The sequence below is a fragment of the Bos javanicus genome, chromosome 4, assembly GCF_032452875.1.
Source record: "Bos javanicus breed banteng chromosome 4, ARS-OSU_banteng_1.0, whole genome shotgun sequence".
Lineage (NCBI taxonomy): Eukaryota > Metazoa > Chordata > Mammalia > Artiodactyla > Bovidae > Bos > Bos javanicus.
The window spans coordinates 10359822-10376651 of record NC_083871.1 but is presented as its reverse complement, the minus strand read 5'-3'; the positions used below and the strand labels follow the sequence as shown (position 1 = coordinate 10376651).

The window sequence follows — 16830 nt, the reverse complement described above, 5'->3', positions numbered from 1 at the left end:
CACTGGAAAAGACCCTGATGCTAGGAGGGATTGGGGGCAGGAGGAGAAGGGGACGAGAGAGGATGAGATGCCTGGATGGCATCGCTGACTCAATGGACGTGAGTCTCAGTGAAGTCCGGGAGTTGGTGATGGACAGGGAGGCCTGGCGTGCTGCGATTCATGGGGTCGCAAAGAGTTGGACACGGCTGAGCGACTGAACTGAACTGGGTCTCTCAAATCGTGAGTTGTTCCACAGTGCACCTTGTTAGTTCCATGGAAAATTTCTTGAGCCTGGCAGGTGACAGGCGTCAGTCCAGCCCACTCGTGACCAGCTTACCACAGCACAGGGGTCTTAGGCAGCCAGAGCTCTACCAGCTCCGCCCGCCGACTTTGCCGTGCTGGCTTCGCACTTTCCACTAGTAACAGATCTGTGGTTTTTTTCTGAGATTTCTTTTACAGTGGTGGACACTAATGACTTTAAATATTTTGAGTTGTGCCGATCTACTCAAGATTGTGCCAGCTGGTGAAACCACCTGATACTTCTTATCTCCACTTACTTCCGCAAGTCCCACAACAGTTTACACTTTGGACTTACCTTGAGGCTTCGCGAGTCTCCTCACAGTTGCCATCTTGCTTCCTTTAGGTTGATGGGTTCCCATTACTATTCCTTGTTGAAATGATCCCAATTCAACCAGACTTAGTGTTTCTGGCTGTCTTTTTTTTAATTGCTGTGTGACTTTATTACTCTAAGTATACAGTAAAAAACAAAAACTAGCCCGAATACATCAAATGACAGCACATGTGAACCCAAGACAGGCCAGTCTGCACCCGTCCTTCAGAGTTACAGGCACTGATACTGATGGCAAGGCCAGCGTGCTGGCTGTGGGGGGAGAAGGGGCAGGAGAGGGGTGAGGAGAGGGCAGCCCCCGCCTGTGTGTGTGTGCATCAGCTCGCCTGCACCCGTGGGCACCTGTGGGCAGGAGGGGAGGGGGGCAGGGAGCCAAGGGGCTGGGGGGCACGGCCCCGAGCGTGGCCTCTGCTCACAGGCTCAACCAAAGAGAAAGCAGTCATCCACCACCGAGTGCCCCACTCAGCTGAGCCTCAGGCTGGGCTGCGGCCACCCCAGAGCCGTCCTCTCCAGGGCAGCTCCTCGGGAATCCAGACCTTCTCCTGCCCACCAGAACAGCGTCTGCACCCGGGACCTGCAGAACCCCCCACCTGGCTCAAGGTCTTGCCGGGTGGCCCTTCCCAGTGGGGCACCCAGGTTGAGCGTCCCTTCTGCCTTTGTTACCCAAGGTCATCTCAGATGGGACCCACAGGTGCCCCCTCAGGTGCCCCAGAAAGAACCAATCACAGAGCAAGGCTAGGGGCAAGGACCTGGCAGGGCCTCCCCGAAGTGCTCACCTTGTGGAACAGGCTGGTCGCAGAGTCCAGTGCTGTTGCCCCCGAGACCTGGAGTTTCTCACACTCCAGTTGTCCTCCAGGAAGGATCCAGACAAACTTGAAGAGCTCAGAAGGCAAACTAAGAGCAGCCTGGAGAGTGGCAAAGAGGCAGTGAAATCAGGGGCTTCCGGGCTCCCTTCGCCACAGTTTGGGAGCCCCTGGCATCCCCAGCAGCCGTCTTCAGGACCCACGTTGTTGCTGTTCAGTCGCCCAGTTGTGTCTGACTCTTTGCCACCCCATGGACTGAAGCAAGCCAGGCCTCCCTGTCCCTCAGCATACCCTGGAGTTTGCCCAGGTTCATGTTCTTTGCATCATGGATTCCATAGAGCCATCTCATCCTCTGACACCCCCTTCTCCTTCTGCCCTTGATCTTTCCCAACATCAGGGTCTTTTCCAATGAGTTGTCAGGACCCGTATCCTCACCAAAACTGTCGAGTGACAAAACTCAAGCAACTTAGTAATGATTTGGGGGTCCTTTGGTCAAGGGAAAACAACCCACGGACTCAGGAAGCTCAGGACCTCCCAGTAGCACAGCCTCCTCCCAAATGCCTGGCAGGAGCTTCATCAGCCTTAGAGGCTATGTGGAAACAGCCTGATTGGTCAGGGGGCTTCATTAGGAGGCGAGCAAGCCCCGAGCTCTAGGGTCAGGTAAACGAGCCACAGCTGAGCTGCAGTGTAGTATAGAGTGCTCAGTGTATATAGGGTTCCCTGAAAGGGGACTGGTTACTTTTAACAAAGCTAACTGGTATAAACAGGCCTTTGATGAGCTTCCTCAATTACCCCAAAGCAGATGTAGAAACTGAAGTCTTTATCAGCTGCATTTTATATACAGAGAGAACTAGCCTGAGAAGTGGTTCTCACCGCTGGAACTGTAAACATTTTTTTGGCTTTTCTTAAATTTTACTAGATTCTTTGCAACCTAACGGGGTCCCAGTCTCACGCCCACAGACACTGATTTACTTAGTTGCTTGCAAGAACTTCCCAGCAGGGTTTCCTTTTTCATTTTGTATTTTTTTGTTTTTAGCTGTTAAACCTCCACAGGGGATTGTAACGTGCTCCTGATTCACTGGTATAAATTCGGGGGAGGACAAGGAATCTAAAAACACGCTCAAAATCCATGGAAGTCTTAAAATATAAAACGTGGATAATCCGAGTGTGATATTTGTGAATTTGCTAAGTACAAAAGTACTGGCAAGTGACTATGGAGGGGAACGGATAGAAAATGAATTTTCCTTCAGCGAGAGATGACGGTGTTGGCCTTTGTAGTTCAGAACCTCTTAGTCCTGTTAATAAAGCCACAAGCATGAGGACTACGAAGTATGGTGAGGGTCCCCAGGGTCCCGGGTGAGCGGACGGTGGGCCGCAGCCCTGGGCCTCTCCCCAGCCCTGACGTGGCCGCCATTTTGAAACCCTGACAGACGCCAACATGTCCTAAATGCAGCCCCACTGTGAGACCCGAGTCACGAGGCTGCCCACGTCTCCCTCGTCCAAATTTAGGGCACTGTTAAGGACAAACAGGAATTTAAAATAAGACGCTTAATTCTGTTGAAAGTAAGGCAAGAGATTTTCCTTTAGGTCTGAGAAAACTTGTATTTTCTCACACTCTTTGAAATGTATTTTTAAGAAACTAAATAAGCCTTAGTCAGGTTTGCGCTCTCAGGGCCCTCGGAGCCATGCCTTTGACCTGTAACTGTCAGGCCAGGGCACCCCATCCTCCAGTTTCTGGGGAGAGTAGGAGCCACACTTTCGTGCCCCAAACTGCTCAAGTCTTCCTGTCACACAGACATGCTTGCCCCTTTCAACCCTCAGAAAGTCAATTAGCTAACGGAGGTGGTCGCCCCAGTCACCAGGGAAATTTAGCAAGAGCCGCATGTGACCAACGCTGCTGTGCCATTCTCGGAGGACCACTTACTGTTTATCTGAGAACATGTATACAGTGACTGTACCTGCCTGGCCGCACAAAAGGGTCTTTGTGCGACCTCTGTTTTTGCGACCTTAGCCAAATGCCTGTGATGGAGCAGCGCGTTCTAATTTAACCCTCAGTCAAGAGTGTTTTCTTTCTCTACTACCTTTTTGGAGAAGACGTCTGAATTCAGAGTTTTTTCAAACTGTCTATTTCCCCAACAGCACCTTCGTTCTTTAAAGTGATGGTCTTTTTAACTTGCACCTTTCCTATCCAGGGTGAGAAGTACTGAAGGTACAGGTGTTTTTGTCATACTTGCTCCCTTCCACAACAGGTGGAACACAGAAGTGAGAGGAATTCCAAATTCCATCATCTAGCGATGATGTCACTAGAAGCTGAGGCTGATTGGAGCTGCTGTCTGTAATTGAGTAATTACTTCAAGCCAGTCTGTCATGTTCAGTGAGAAATAATGGTTCATGATTCCCACTTCTTGAAGAAAAAAGAAAAAGAGAGTTTTTTTTAAGTTTTATATCCACATTGTTAGGAATTAAAAATGTTAATAGCCCAATGTGTTCATCTTTCCCTTTGTGACATCTTTCATTACTTTTCAATTAAAAGAAATTTACCAAAATAATACATGTACAGTTATTTTTTTAAAAAGGCCAGGAATTCTAAATAGTTGTAATGAAAAACAGCAGTTCTTTGCTTTATCCTTCACTGTCTCCGTAACTGTATCAGGATTTACAGAGCCACGTACGAAGGTAAGAACCTACTGCAGAAGTATTACCTCACACAACGACTGGAGCCCGCTCGACAGCCTGTGTAAGGCTTCTGCTTCTGTGTCTGGGCTGGGCTCTAACATCACCAGGGCAGGCAGCCTGGAGGAAGATGGGCGTGGAAGGAGAGCAAGGACAAATTGGAGCCTGCATTCGTCTCTCAGCCCCTCGGCGACGGGGCTGGGAACACGGTCTGCGGGCCACATCGGCACAGACCTTCCATTATAGGGTGAGAGACACAGATCTACACTGTGAGTAAGAGGAGCCACTGGTGTTTGCTAAGGAGGCAAATGAAAATTCAATCTTAATTCTAAAAGATACTACACAAGTATCCACCAATTTATAAACAAATGGTCAGTTTATTCACTGGTTTAAAAATATTTCATTTAATAAATACCTTACTTTGTATTCATTTTATTGATCAGTCATTCTTTGAGTATCCTAATATCTATAACATATTGATGACAAATCTGTCAACCAAATCACGAGTACTACAACACTAGTGTCTTCTACTTACACCATTTTGGGGTGGAAAACCCTTATTTACATGAAACAAATGAATGAGACAAATTCAAAGTAAATATATTGGGAAAAATACATTTTAATCCACAACTCTGAATACTAGCATTTAGTTATTTACAATGGTATTTACAATCAATTTTACAACAACTTTTGTGAAAAGAGATTATAACATACAGCTATGTATCCAGAATATACAAATCATAACTTGCGTCCAACTAATAAACCATAACTGTGTATAAAAATGGTAACAGTTAAAACTGCTACAATTCAAAATCACTGTAATTAAATTAGATTCTGGTAAATTTTCCTGGGGTTGGGAAATAATGGTCAGCTCAGAAGAGGAGAGGAGGCAAGTACATGTAAGCCCCACTTTCTCCCACTTTGAAGCTGTTGCTCCCTGACGCAGCTGACCTGCCCTTGAAGTAAAATCTGTCCCTGAATCCTGACTAGAATTCCTGTGCCTGACCTTCTAAATCTCAAACACTGTTTTAGGCCTGTTATGATGAATCCACAGCAGATGGCTTTAACTTTGGGGTGGACTTGTTTTCAGATACCAATGCTCAGTCGCTCAGTCGCGTCTGAATCTTTGCAACGTGTCTGACTCTTTGTAACGTGTCCAACTGTTTGTGACCACATGGACTGCAGCACGCCAGACCTCCCTGCTGCTGCTGCTGCGTCACTTCAGTTGTGTCTGACTCTGTGCGACTGCATAGACGGCAGCCCACCAAGCTCCCCCGTCCTGGGATTTTCTAGGCAAGAGTACTAGAGTGGGGTGCCATTGCCTTCTCCACCAGACTTCCCTGTCCACCACCAAATCCCAGAGTTTACTCAAACTCATGTCCATTGAGTCGGTGATGCCATCCAACCATCTCATCCTCTGGAATCCCATTGTCTTCCCACCTTCAATCTTTCCCAGTATCAGGCTCCTTTCAAATGAGTCAGTTCTTTGCATCAAGTGGCCAAAGTATTGGAGTTTCAGCTTCAGCAATCAGTCCTTCCAATGAACACCCAGGACTGATCTCCTTTAGGACGGACTGGTTGGCTCTCCTTGCAGTCCAAGGGACTCTCAAGAGTCTTCTCCAACACCACAGTTCAAAAGCATCAATTCTTCTGCGCTCAGCTTTCTTTATAGTCCAACTCTCACATCCATACATGACCACTGGAAAAACCATAGCTTTGACTAGATGGACCTTTGTTGGCAAAATAATGTCTATGTTTTTTAATATGCTGTCTAGGTTGCTCATAACTTTTATTCCAAGGAGCAAGCGTCTTTTAATTTCATGGCTGAGTCACCATCTGCAGTGATTTTGGAGCCCCCAAAAATAAAATCTGTCACTGTTTTTATTGGTTCCCCATCTATTTCCCATGAAGTGATAGGACCGGATACCATGATCTTAGTTTTCTGAATGTTGAGCTTTAAGCCAACTTTTTCACTTTCCTCTTTCATCAAGAGGCTCTTTAGCTCTTCTTCACTTTCTGCCATAAGGGTGGTGGCATCTGCATATCTGAGGATATTGATATTTCTCCAGGCAATCTTGATTCCAGCTTGTGCTTCTTCCAGCCCGGTGTTTCTCATGATGTACTCTGCATATAAGTTAAATAAGCAGGGTGACAATAGACAGCCTTGATGTACTCCTTTTCCTATTTGGAACCAGTATGTTGTTTCATGTCCAGTTCTAACTGTTGCTTCCTGACCTGCATATAGGTTTCTCAAGAGGCAGGTCAGGTGGTCTGGTATTTCCATCTCTAGAAGAATTTTCCAGTTTGTTGTGATCCACACAGTCAAAGGCCTTGGCATAGTCAATAAAGCGTAAGTAGATGTTTTTCTGGAACTCTCTTGCTTTTTTGATGATCCAGCGGATGTTGGTAATTTGATCTCTGGTTCCTCCACCTTTTCTAAATCCAGCTTTAACATGTGGAAGTTCACGGTTCACGTACTGTTGAAGCTAGGCTTGGAGAATTTTGAGCATTACTTTGCTAGTATGTGAGATAAGTGCAATTGCACGGTAGTTTGAGTATTCTTTGGGATTTCCTTTTATTGGGTTTGGAATGAAAACTGACCTTTTCCAGTCCTGTGGCCACTGCTGAGTTTTCCAAATTTACTGATCATGGTCGAAGGTTCTGACAAAACGTGGTCCACTGGAGAAGGGAATGGCAAACCACTTCAGTATTCTTGCCTTGAAAACCTCACGAACAGTATGAAAAGGCAAAAAGATAGGACACTGAAAGATGAACTCCCTGGGTTGGTTGGTGCCCAATATGCTACTGGAGAACAGTGGAGAAATAACTCCAGAAAGAATGAAGAGACGGAGCCAAAGCAAAACACCACCCAGCTGTGGATATGACTGGTGACAGAAGCAAGGTCCGATGCTGTAAACAGCAATACTGCATAGGAACCTGGAATGTTAGGTCCATGAATCAAGGCAAATTGGAAGTGGTCAAACAGGGATGGCAAGAGTGAACATCGAAATTTTAGGAATGTCAGCAAACTAAAATGGACTGGAAATGGTGAATTTAACTCAGATGATCATTATGTCTACTACTGTGGGCAAGAATCCCTTAGAAGAAATGGAGTAGCCATCATAGTCAACAAGAGTCTGAAATGCAGTACTTGGATGCAATCTCAAAAACGACAGAATGATCTCTGTTCGTTTCCAAAGCAAACCATTCAATATCACAGTAATCCAAGTCTATGCCCCAACCAATAATGCTGAAGAAGCTGAAGTTGAACAGTTCTATGAAGACCTACAAGACCTTCTAGAACTAACACCCAAAAGACATCCTTTTCATTATAGGAGACTGGAATGCAAAAGCAGGAAGTCAAGAAATACCTGGAGTTAATGGGCAAATTTGGCCTTGAAGTACAGAATGAAGCAGGGCAAAGGCTAACAGAGTTTTGCCAAGAGAACGCACTGGTCATAGCAAACAGCCTCTTCCAACAACACAAAAGAAGACTCTACACATGGACAACACCAGATGGTCAATACTGAAAAATCAGACTGATTACGTTCTTTGCAGCCAAAGATGGAGCAGCTCTATACAGTCAGCAAAAACAAGACCAGGAGCTGCTCAGATCATGAACTCCTTAATACCAAATTCAGATTTAAATTGAAGAAACTAGGGAAAACTGCTAGACTATTCAGGTATGATGTAAATCAAACACCTTACAACTATATAGTGAAAGTGACAAATAGATTCAAGGGATTAGATCTGATAGAGTGCCTGAAGAACTATGGACAGAGGTTCGTGACATTGTACATGAGAAAGGGATCAAGACCATCCTCAAGAAAAAGAAATGCAAAATAAAAAAAATTAAAAAAAAAAAAGAAATGCAAAAAGGCATAATGGCTGTCTGAGGAAGCCTTACAAACAGCTATGAAAAGAAGAGAAGTGAAAGGCAAAGGAGAAAAGGAAAGATAAACCCATTTGAATGCAGAGTTCCAAAGAATAGCAAGGAGAGATAAGAAAGCCTTCCTCAGTGATCAATGCAAAGAAATAGAGGAAAACAATAGAATGGGAAAGACTAGAGATCTCTTCAAGAAAATCAGAGATACCAAGGGAAATTTTCATGCAAAGATGGGCACAATAAAGGACAGAAATGGTATGGACCAAACAGAAGCAGAAGATATCAAGAAGAGGTGGCAAGAATACACAGAAGAGCTATACAAAAAAGATCTTCATGACTCAGATAATTATGATGGTGTTATCACTCACCTAGAGCCAGACATCCTGGAATGTGAAGTCAAATGAGCCTTAGGAAACATCACTATGAACAAAGCTAGTGGAGGTGATGGGATTCCAGTTGAGCTATTTCAAATCCTAAAAGATATCAATGCTAATGACCTGTTAATCATTTTTATGGCTGCCCAATGTTAGTCCTAGGTGCGGTCAAGAAACTACTGCTCTGGGGTGCCTACACAGCATATTCCTGTGTGTTCAGTGAAGCTAACTGTCCACAATATAAGGCTAACATTTTGATGAAGCCTCATTCCGACTGAGAAGGTAGGTCAGAGCAGTGAAGAGCAGCTCTATTAAAATCAACCAAATGATTCTGAATTTCTCCCTACTACAGAAGAATTAGAGGAAAGTTTTTAAAAGCCTGGGCTAATAAAAATCATCCACCAGTCACTTTCCTTAATAAAGCAGTCAACAGTTTGTTAATATATTTTCTAGATAATAAAATAAAGCTTTTTTAAGAGATACTGTGAGAGATATTGTGGATCACAGCTATATTTTACTTGATTTAGCCCTTGGTTAGAAATTTATATCTAAATTAATATTTTATTCTTATAGAAAAATACAATCCATTTTATGAGTTTCTAGAAATAAATTAAGGAGAAAAATAGACACTACCTGTTCCTAATAGTCTCCCTGGAAATGACAGTATTTGCCTGGGAGGATATACACACTTAATGTGTATGTAATACTTCATTTCAAAATATATTTAATTCTTTTCTACCTAATTTTCTAAGTGACTAGTAATAAACAAGCTAGTGATTACTTTAGTCATTTTTCCATCCAAGAATTTCATTAAAGAAACATGTGGCATGTCTTACAGTGGTACAGATACAAGGGAACTGGAAATCCAGGTTTACTTTTTAAACTATAAATGGTTGGCAACTGTTTCCTTTATAGTTATTGCAGGAGTAGGTCCAACATGAGTCCATATATAGCCCTTCTCTGGTCTGGTGGGAACTGTGGGAAATGGTGATGAACGTGACTTGAAATATTCAGAAGGTGCATGACAGACAAATTCCAAGTATTCCATCTTCCTTGGAAGATCCTCCTCTGGTCCTGGAAGGGAGCCACCATTTACATTTTTGAAGATATGTATCATTTTCATAAAAATTAAAATTCCTAAACACTACGAGAAACTGGTCTGGTGCTAACCTGACATTAGTCCTTGAAATATATATTATTTTGAAGTTACTGCCTATCATTTTTTTCTGCTTTTAACTGCTTAAGGAAGATAGCATTCTCTCCAAAATATAACTCAATATAGAAAGGATTCTAAAAGTGATATTTAGCCTTATATAATGTCTACTATATGTCTGCTGCTGCTGCTAAGTCACCTGAGTCGTGTCCGACTCTGTGTGACCCCATAGACGGCAGGCCACCAGGCTCCCCTGTCCCTGGGATTCTCCAGGCAAGAATACTGGAGTGGATTGCCATTTCCTTCTCCAATGCATGAAAGTGAAAAGTGAAAGTGAAGTCTCTCAGTCATGTCAGACTCTCAGCAACCCCATGGGCTGTAGCTCACCAGGTTCCTCCATCCACGGGATTTTCCAGGCAGGAGTACTGGAGTGGGGTGCCATTTCCTTCTCTGCTACTATACGTCAACATTGATCTAAATACTTGACAGATACATCAATGCTTTGAATCCTCACAGCAACCCTCTGAGTTTGGTATTATGATTATTTCCATTTTACATGAGGGAAAGAGAGATGGAGGAAACTACCTGAGATCACACAGCTAGTAAGTGGCGGTCCTATGAACCCAGACAGTCTAGTTCCAGAGTCTGGGCTCTGAAACTTTATGATATATGGTCTCCTTCAGAACATTAGGAAGAGGAGGTGAGAGAGAAGCCCAAGAGGTGGTTCAGGCACATTGCTGCCTCTGCTGACAATCGGATCTGATGGGACAGGTATATAAAAGTTCATTCTTCTATGTACTTACAAGCAGAAGACTTGGCCATGTGTCATTACTTGACACGCAGGTGAGAATAACAGTGATACTTTATTTGTCCTTCCATTCTCTCGGAAAAATACCTTTTGTGTTTTTTCTTAGAATGAAAAAGTAATGTATGCTCATTGCAGAAAGGCTGAAAAGTTTGGGGGTAATTTTAAAACTCTAAACACTTTCAAAATTCTATTTATCAACAACTTCTTCTTGTGAGTCTATATCAAGAATCAATTCTTTGGTCAGCCTTGAAATCAATGAGTACGGTGGCTGCCATTTCAACCACCACCAATAATATAACAGGTTACAAATGGTCCAGGATGACGTGTGTGATACGTAGAGGAACACATGTTGAGAATGTGTAAGATGTTGAAACATAACCATGACAGTTCCTCTACAAATTATTTTTAAGTAACTTTTTGTATGTTACCTAAATAATATAGTTCTTGAGCAATAAATTCTTTTAATAGAGTTTAACCCTGGGTCACCCAGAAAAATCTTATCCACACAGCTTTTTAGTAGGTGCATGCTGCCCCATAACTCAAAATAATTGATAGCCTCAAACCCCAGCTTTATAAAATTTCATATTTTCTGTAAAATTATCTTTTTTGTACTTATGCTTCTTTGTTATGGACTGAATTGTATGCCCCCAAATTCATATGTTGAATCCTAATCCCTAATGTGGTAACATGTGGAGAGAGGGCATTTAGAGAGGTAATTAAGGGTAAATGAAGTTGTAAGGATGCAGCGCTTATCCTATAGAATTGGTGACCTTATAAGAAGAGGAAGAGATGCTAAGTGTGCACGCACACAGAGGAAAGCTCATGTGAGGACACAACCAAAAAAGTGGCTGTCCACAAGCCAGGAAGAGAGCTCACACCAGAAACCGACCCTGACAGCACCTCGATCCTGGACTTGCAGCCTCCAGAACTGTGAGACAGAAAAATTCTGTTGTTTAGCCCATTCAGTTTATTGTATTTTGTCATGGCGGCCCGAGCAGATGAATACAGTTTCCCGTAATAACGGAAAATAAACAGGTTCAAGAACCTGTCTGTCCCTGTCTCACTCACCCACGATGTAGGACGCAGGGTCGAACTGGTCCCTGGGGCTAGCGAGGGTGGGGATGAGCCACGTCAGCGCGGCACTCTTCTCACAGTACTGGTCCTGGACAAAACCTCTGATCTGAGCGTAGTAGGGTTTTCCATCTTGTTCATCGATTACAGAAACAACATCTCCAATCTGGTAATAGACTCCCTGGGAGAAACAGAAGATAAGCCTATATTTAAAAAAACAGAACACCACTACAGGTGCAAACTGAAACTTCCTTAATATGAAAAGTTTCCAAGCGGTCAACAGAAGGTCTCTGAGATGGTCTGATGCGTTGACATTTACACGGTTGTGATTGATGCCAATTCCAAAGCTGTTTCTTTTTTCTGTCTTTGGCTGTGCTGGGGTTTGGCTGCTGTGCACTCCTCACTGGGGCCTGTGGGCTTTCTCCAGCTGTGGTGCACAGGCTCTCTTGTTGCAGCCAAAGGGCTTCTTATGGTGGTGTGTGGCCTCAGCAGTTGCAGCACATGGGCTCTCTAACTGTGGCTCACTGGCTTAGCTGCCCCTAGGCGTATGGGGTCTTATTTCCCTGATCAGGGATCAAACCTGAGTCCCTTGCACTGGAAGGCAGATTCTCAATCAATGAACCCCCAGGGAAGTCCCTAAAGTTGTTTCAATTTTGAATGAAAAAAACTTCACATACACATGATGACTTGCAGCTGGAGAAAACATTTGTTTACAAAAATAATTTTATATCACAATAGTACAATCCCTACTTTTTTTTGCCAGAACCACTGCACTGGACAAAGTTAAGTGACTTGCTAAAAGCTCCCTAAGGCAGCACTGCAGCCGAGGCGCCTACACCAGCTCAGGAGTCTATCTCTGTACAGTCCTGAAAAGCAGTGCTTTTATCAAGACAACTTCACCTCTCCCCCTCACCATGGGTTTCCAGGAGCAGCCAGTCCCCACTACTGCCCTTCTCCTCTCACTTCTTGAAGGCATTTTTGAACCTCTGTGCCCACTCCCATCTCTGTGTCAGGCTCCATCCTCTATTTGTCCAAATCTCTCCTCTCCCTCCTTAGCCGTCAGTGTTGTCAGGTTGACTAGGATGGCTCGTTGCCCTGGCTCCACACCACACATTTGGATTTTAAAAACAATTCCCATAATCTACATTAAAAAATACTTAAAATCTTCATATAGTATTTCCATAGGCAACTTCCTCTCCCCACTCAGCTCTGGATGTTACATAATAGCCATGTATGGGGGAAAAGAGCTTAGAAAGGAACAAAAAACACAGTCGCACCTTATAGAGAGTAGCGAAGACCTTTAGACTAACCCGATATTTTAGTACCACATTATGCCTTCCAGGCAGAGAAGGCAATGGCACCCCACTCCAGTACTCTTGCCTGGAAAATCCCATGGATGGAGGAGCCTGGTAGGCTGCAGTCCATGGGGTTGCTAAGAGTAGGACACAACTGAGCGACTTCACTTTCACTTTTCACTTTCATGCATTGGAGAAGGAAATGGCAACCCACTCCAGTGTTCTTGCCTGGAGAATCCCAAGGACAGAGGAGCCTGGTGGGCTGCCGTCTATGGGGTCGCACAGAGTCGGACACGACTGAAGTGACTTAGCAGTAGCAGTATGCTTTCCAGGTGGCTCAGGGGTAAAGAATCCACCTGCATTGCCAGAGATGGAGGTTCAGTCCCGGGTGGGAAGACCCAGTAGAGGAGCATGTAGCAAACCACTCCAGTACTCTTGCCTCGGAAATCTCATGGGCAGAGCGTGGCAGGTTACAGTCGTCACAACAGAGTTGGATAAGTGACTAAACAACAACAAAAACACAATACATTCAAATCTTCCTTCAATAACTCTGATGCTCACCTTGTAGAAGATTGATTCTGCAGTGATTATGGTGGAAACGGACTCAGGAGCTTTGATGGGCTATGAAAAAACAGAAGTAAAAATATTAGCACATTCATTGTATGTGTGTGGGTGTGTGTGTAGTGTGTATGTGTATGTGTGTGTGGTGTGTATAGGCATTTTTCCAGCCACATATGAGTTCTGTAATCTGAGAAACACTAAAGTTGTTTGGTGACAAGAACTGCAGTGTTAAAAAAAATAAAAATCTTCTGAACATTGCAACAAAGCATGGTCTGAATATTTCTGCTGTTATTTCCGTTACCTTTAGCTTAAAAATTGCTGAGAATCAAAGGACAAGCTCCTGATTATGTGGCTGAGACCTAACAGAACCCTTCTCAGAGCATTATTGCACGTAACAATCTAGTTTTAAAAAGTATCTGTGGCTTTAATGGCCTGAGCATGACAGAGGTGGAAATAACAAACAAGTCTCTTCAAAGACATTTTCCATCTCAACTTAACTATAGCTATGATAATATCATCAGAACTAGTTTTCTAACAAGTCTGAACCAAGGCCAAAGGAGGCTTTCTTGGGAGTTGCTGGTCATTTGCCACCAATCACCATCGAAATTCCTTCTTAAGCTATAATACACACTTTTATGCCACAACACAGTAACTAGGGCTTCCCAAATATGTCTTGATATCATCCTTGAAGAAAGTGGTTGCCAGAGAAATCGATATTAAAATACTTTCAGAAAACATATTCCACCATACATAAGAGGAAAACTATAATCAAGTATTCACATATTTTGTCTAGTCAATAATCACATTTTAGAAAACAAATTTATTAAAATCCTAATAAATTAGAAGCAACAATGGCACCCCACTCCAGTACTCTTGCCTGGAAAATCCCATGAACGGAGGAGCCTGGACGGCTGCAGTCCATGGGGTCGCTGAGGGTCAGACACGACTGAGTGACTTCACTTTCACCTTTCACTTTCATGCATTGGAGAAGGAAATGGCAACCCACTCCAGTGTTCTTGCCTGGAGAATCCCAGGGACGGGGGAGCCTGGTGGGCTGCCATCTATGGGGCTGCACAGAGTCGGACACGACTGAAGCGACTTAGCAGCAGCAGCAAGGTCATATAAAAACACTTTTGGATATTGTCAAAATTACAGATCTTGGTGTCCTGGGTTCCCCCTCACCTTTGCTTAAATACTGGAGGGGTTTACATGACTTTCATTTTCAATCTGCATACTGAAAAAGACATGACTGAAGCGACTTAGCACTCTCAAGAAAAAGAATCCACAATCTGCACAAGGATATAACGCAAGACCTCTCTGAGGTTTTTAAATGAATACACCGAGCTTCAGAAAATGCCTTTACTGGTGAGTGAAGCATTTCTGGTCTGAAAGCAGAGAACCATATTGAGGTTTAAAAAAAAAACAAAAAACAGTATCGAATGCTTTGCCCAGTGTGTTTGACCACTGTCCCTTGTATTTACAAAATCAAAAGCTTTCAGTTACCCCAGCACAAACTTTTCAACGATCTACTTTCTTATAAAAGAAGAGATAAAGAAGATTTAGTAACACTTTTGATTCATATTCATCAAGTTGATCACTATAAATCAGTAAGAAACATTTTTGGGGGGCCATATAACAAGCAAATACGGAACTGAATGAATTCCAGTGTTATTATTTACTTAAAGCTTTATGGAAAAGAAAAAAAATGCCATGCCCACACCAAGAACTGTAACTCCATCTCATCTTTTGCATAGAGAACCCAATAAAATGTGCTCAAGATTTAGGTTTCTTTTAGAATCATGTTTTATGTTCCCCAGGGGGGATAAAAAACTAAAACAAGGAAAAGAGGATATCGTTAACTTTATAAAACAGTAAGGCTCCTAAAAGAGCTCCTTCCCTTTCTGAAAGCCTGGATCAGTCCCCAGAAGGCTACAGAAGAGCTGCCAAGCGCAGAGTCCAAGTTCAGTGGTGAGAGATGAAGGCGGTGGTTGGTCACACTACACACAATGCCACAATTACAGTACAAGACACTGTCCACAATCATCTTACATTTTTTAATTTAAAAATATGTCTTCTCCCTTTCCCTTTAGTGGAAACTTTCTTTTCAGCAGCTGGAGCAGATTTGTATTTAGTGTTTCTGAGCCGAGCGGACCTCCTGTGAATTTCCTGCTTACTCTGTTACATAAACAAAGAACAAAAAAAAGAGAAATAAAAAGTGTAGAAAGGTTGCTGTCCTGATACAACCATCTTACAAGGATCCCAGAGTATGCACTTTAAACGAACATTTACAAATAAATTAAGAGTGCAACTTTTCTTTTCATGCTGGGTAATAATCAAACGAACTGGCTTAATTTAAAAAGGGAGAGCCACAGGCAAACATCTCCAGAGACTCCAAAAAACGTGTTAACTACTTGTAAAAGGGCAAAGGGCAGCAAGAGGAGTCAGTCTACGCCAAGGTAAGACCATTCATCGGTTGCGTTTATAACACAAAATTCCTTAAAAACTCAACTCTCCTAAGCCAGAGAATGGGTGTGGTATGCCACCTCCTGCCGTGTAACACTTATGTTACTACTGAAAATGACCTGATAATCTTAATAACATGACATTATGACAAAGAAAACTTTATTAACAAAGAGGCCCAGTAGCCGTGACCCTGTACGTAACGTACGTAAGTACCCTCAGATGTCCGGGTGCTACCAAAAGTATCACAGGGGAGGGATTTCTGAGGGGTTTTTCCTCTTCTTGCTTCTCTAGACTTTAAACTTCTCATGAGAAAAGGGGCTGAGAAGGGGTCAAACCAACGACGACCTTCCTGTCGCGGACGGGAGGGGGCGGCCCGGCCCAGTTTGCCCGGAGGGCGCCGCCCGGCCCGCGCCGCGTCGGCCTCCGCCCGCGGGAGGGGCCGCAGGGGCTCACCTGCTTGCCGCCCCCGCCCCCGTTGCTCTGCGGAGGGGCGGCCGAGGTGCTGGCGAAGGTCGCGGCGCCGAAGCCACCCCCTGTGCCGCCGCCGCCGCCCCCTGTGCCGCCGGCCGCCCCCGGGCAGGAGCCCCCGCCGCCTGCGCCGCCCCGGCCTGTGCAGTGGTGGCAGAGGATCTCCCCCTGCGGGCCCTTCTTCCACATGGAGGACGACGTGGTCTTGCAGACGCTGCAGGTGGGCTTCAGGCCCAGCGGCATGGTGGCCGGCTCGGGCGGCCCCCGCGGGCGCAGCGACACGGGAATGGCGACCGCCGACCTCGGCGGCCCGCGGGCCGGCCCGCCACTCCCACTGACAGAAGAGCGGCGCGGGCGCGGCGCCGAGCTGCCCAAGCCGAGACCGGGCCGCGGCCGCCGCCCCCTGGAGGCAGGAAGCCGGTTCCGCCCGCTCCACAGCCAGCTCCACGCTCGGCAGCCCGAGGCGCCAAGAGGCGAGGCGGGGCGGGGCGAGGCGGGGCGGGGCCTGGGAGGACAGCCTTGCCTCGTCCTTAGGGGGCTTCCGGTGATGGGCGGGGCGGGGCGGGGCGGGGCCTGGGAGGACACCCTTGCCTCGGCCTTCGGAGGCTTCCGGTGATGGGCGGGGCCGTACACTGGTCGCCCGCCTGACCGGAAGTGCCTTGCCCGGA

General features: G+C 45.0%; 1 protein-coding gene across 3 annotated transcripts; it reads right to left on the bottom strand.

The window, feature by feature from the left end:
* Positions 1–129: 129 nt before the first annotated feature.
* GATAD1 (GATA zinc finger domain containing 1) lies at positions 130–16494 on the bottom strand. Of its 3 annotated transcripts, none has more exons than XM_061413423.1 (5): positions 16148–16494; positions 15281–15406; positions 13232–13291; positions 11373–11556; positions 130–3814 (listed from the first exon to the last, which is right to left on the bottom strand). In XM_061413423.1, exons 1-5 carry the CDS (start codon positions 16403–16405, stop codon positions 3714–3716), a joined length of 729 nt encoding a protein of 242 aa, XP_061269407.1. In that variant the 5' UTR covers positions 16406–16494; the 3' UTR covers positions 130–3713. The 3 variants fall into 3 exon arrangements, with proteins under 3 accessions (XP_061269407.1, XP_061269406.1, XP_061269408.1); XM_061413422.1 differs by lacking the exon at positions 130–3814 and adding an exon at positions 4441–9417; XM_061413424.1 differs by lacking the exons at positions 130–3814; positions 15281–15406 and adding an exon at positions 4441–9417.
* Between the last annotated feature and the right edge of the window lie 336 nt (positions 16495–16830).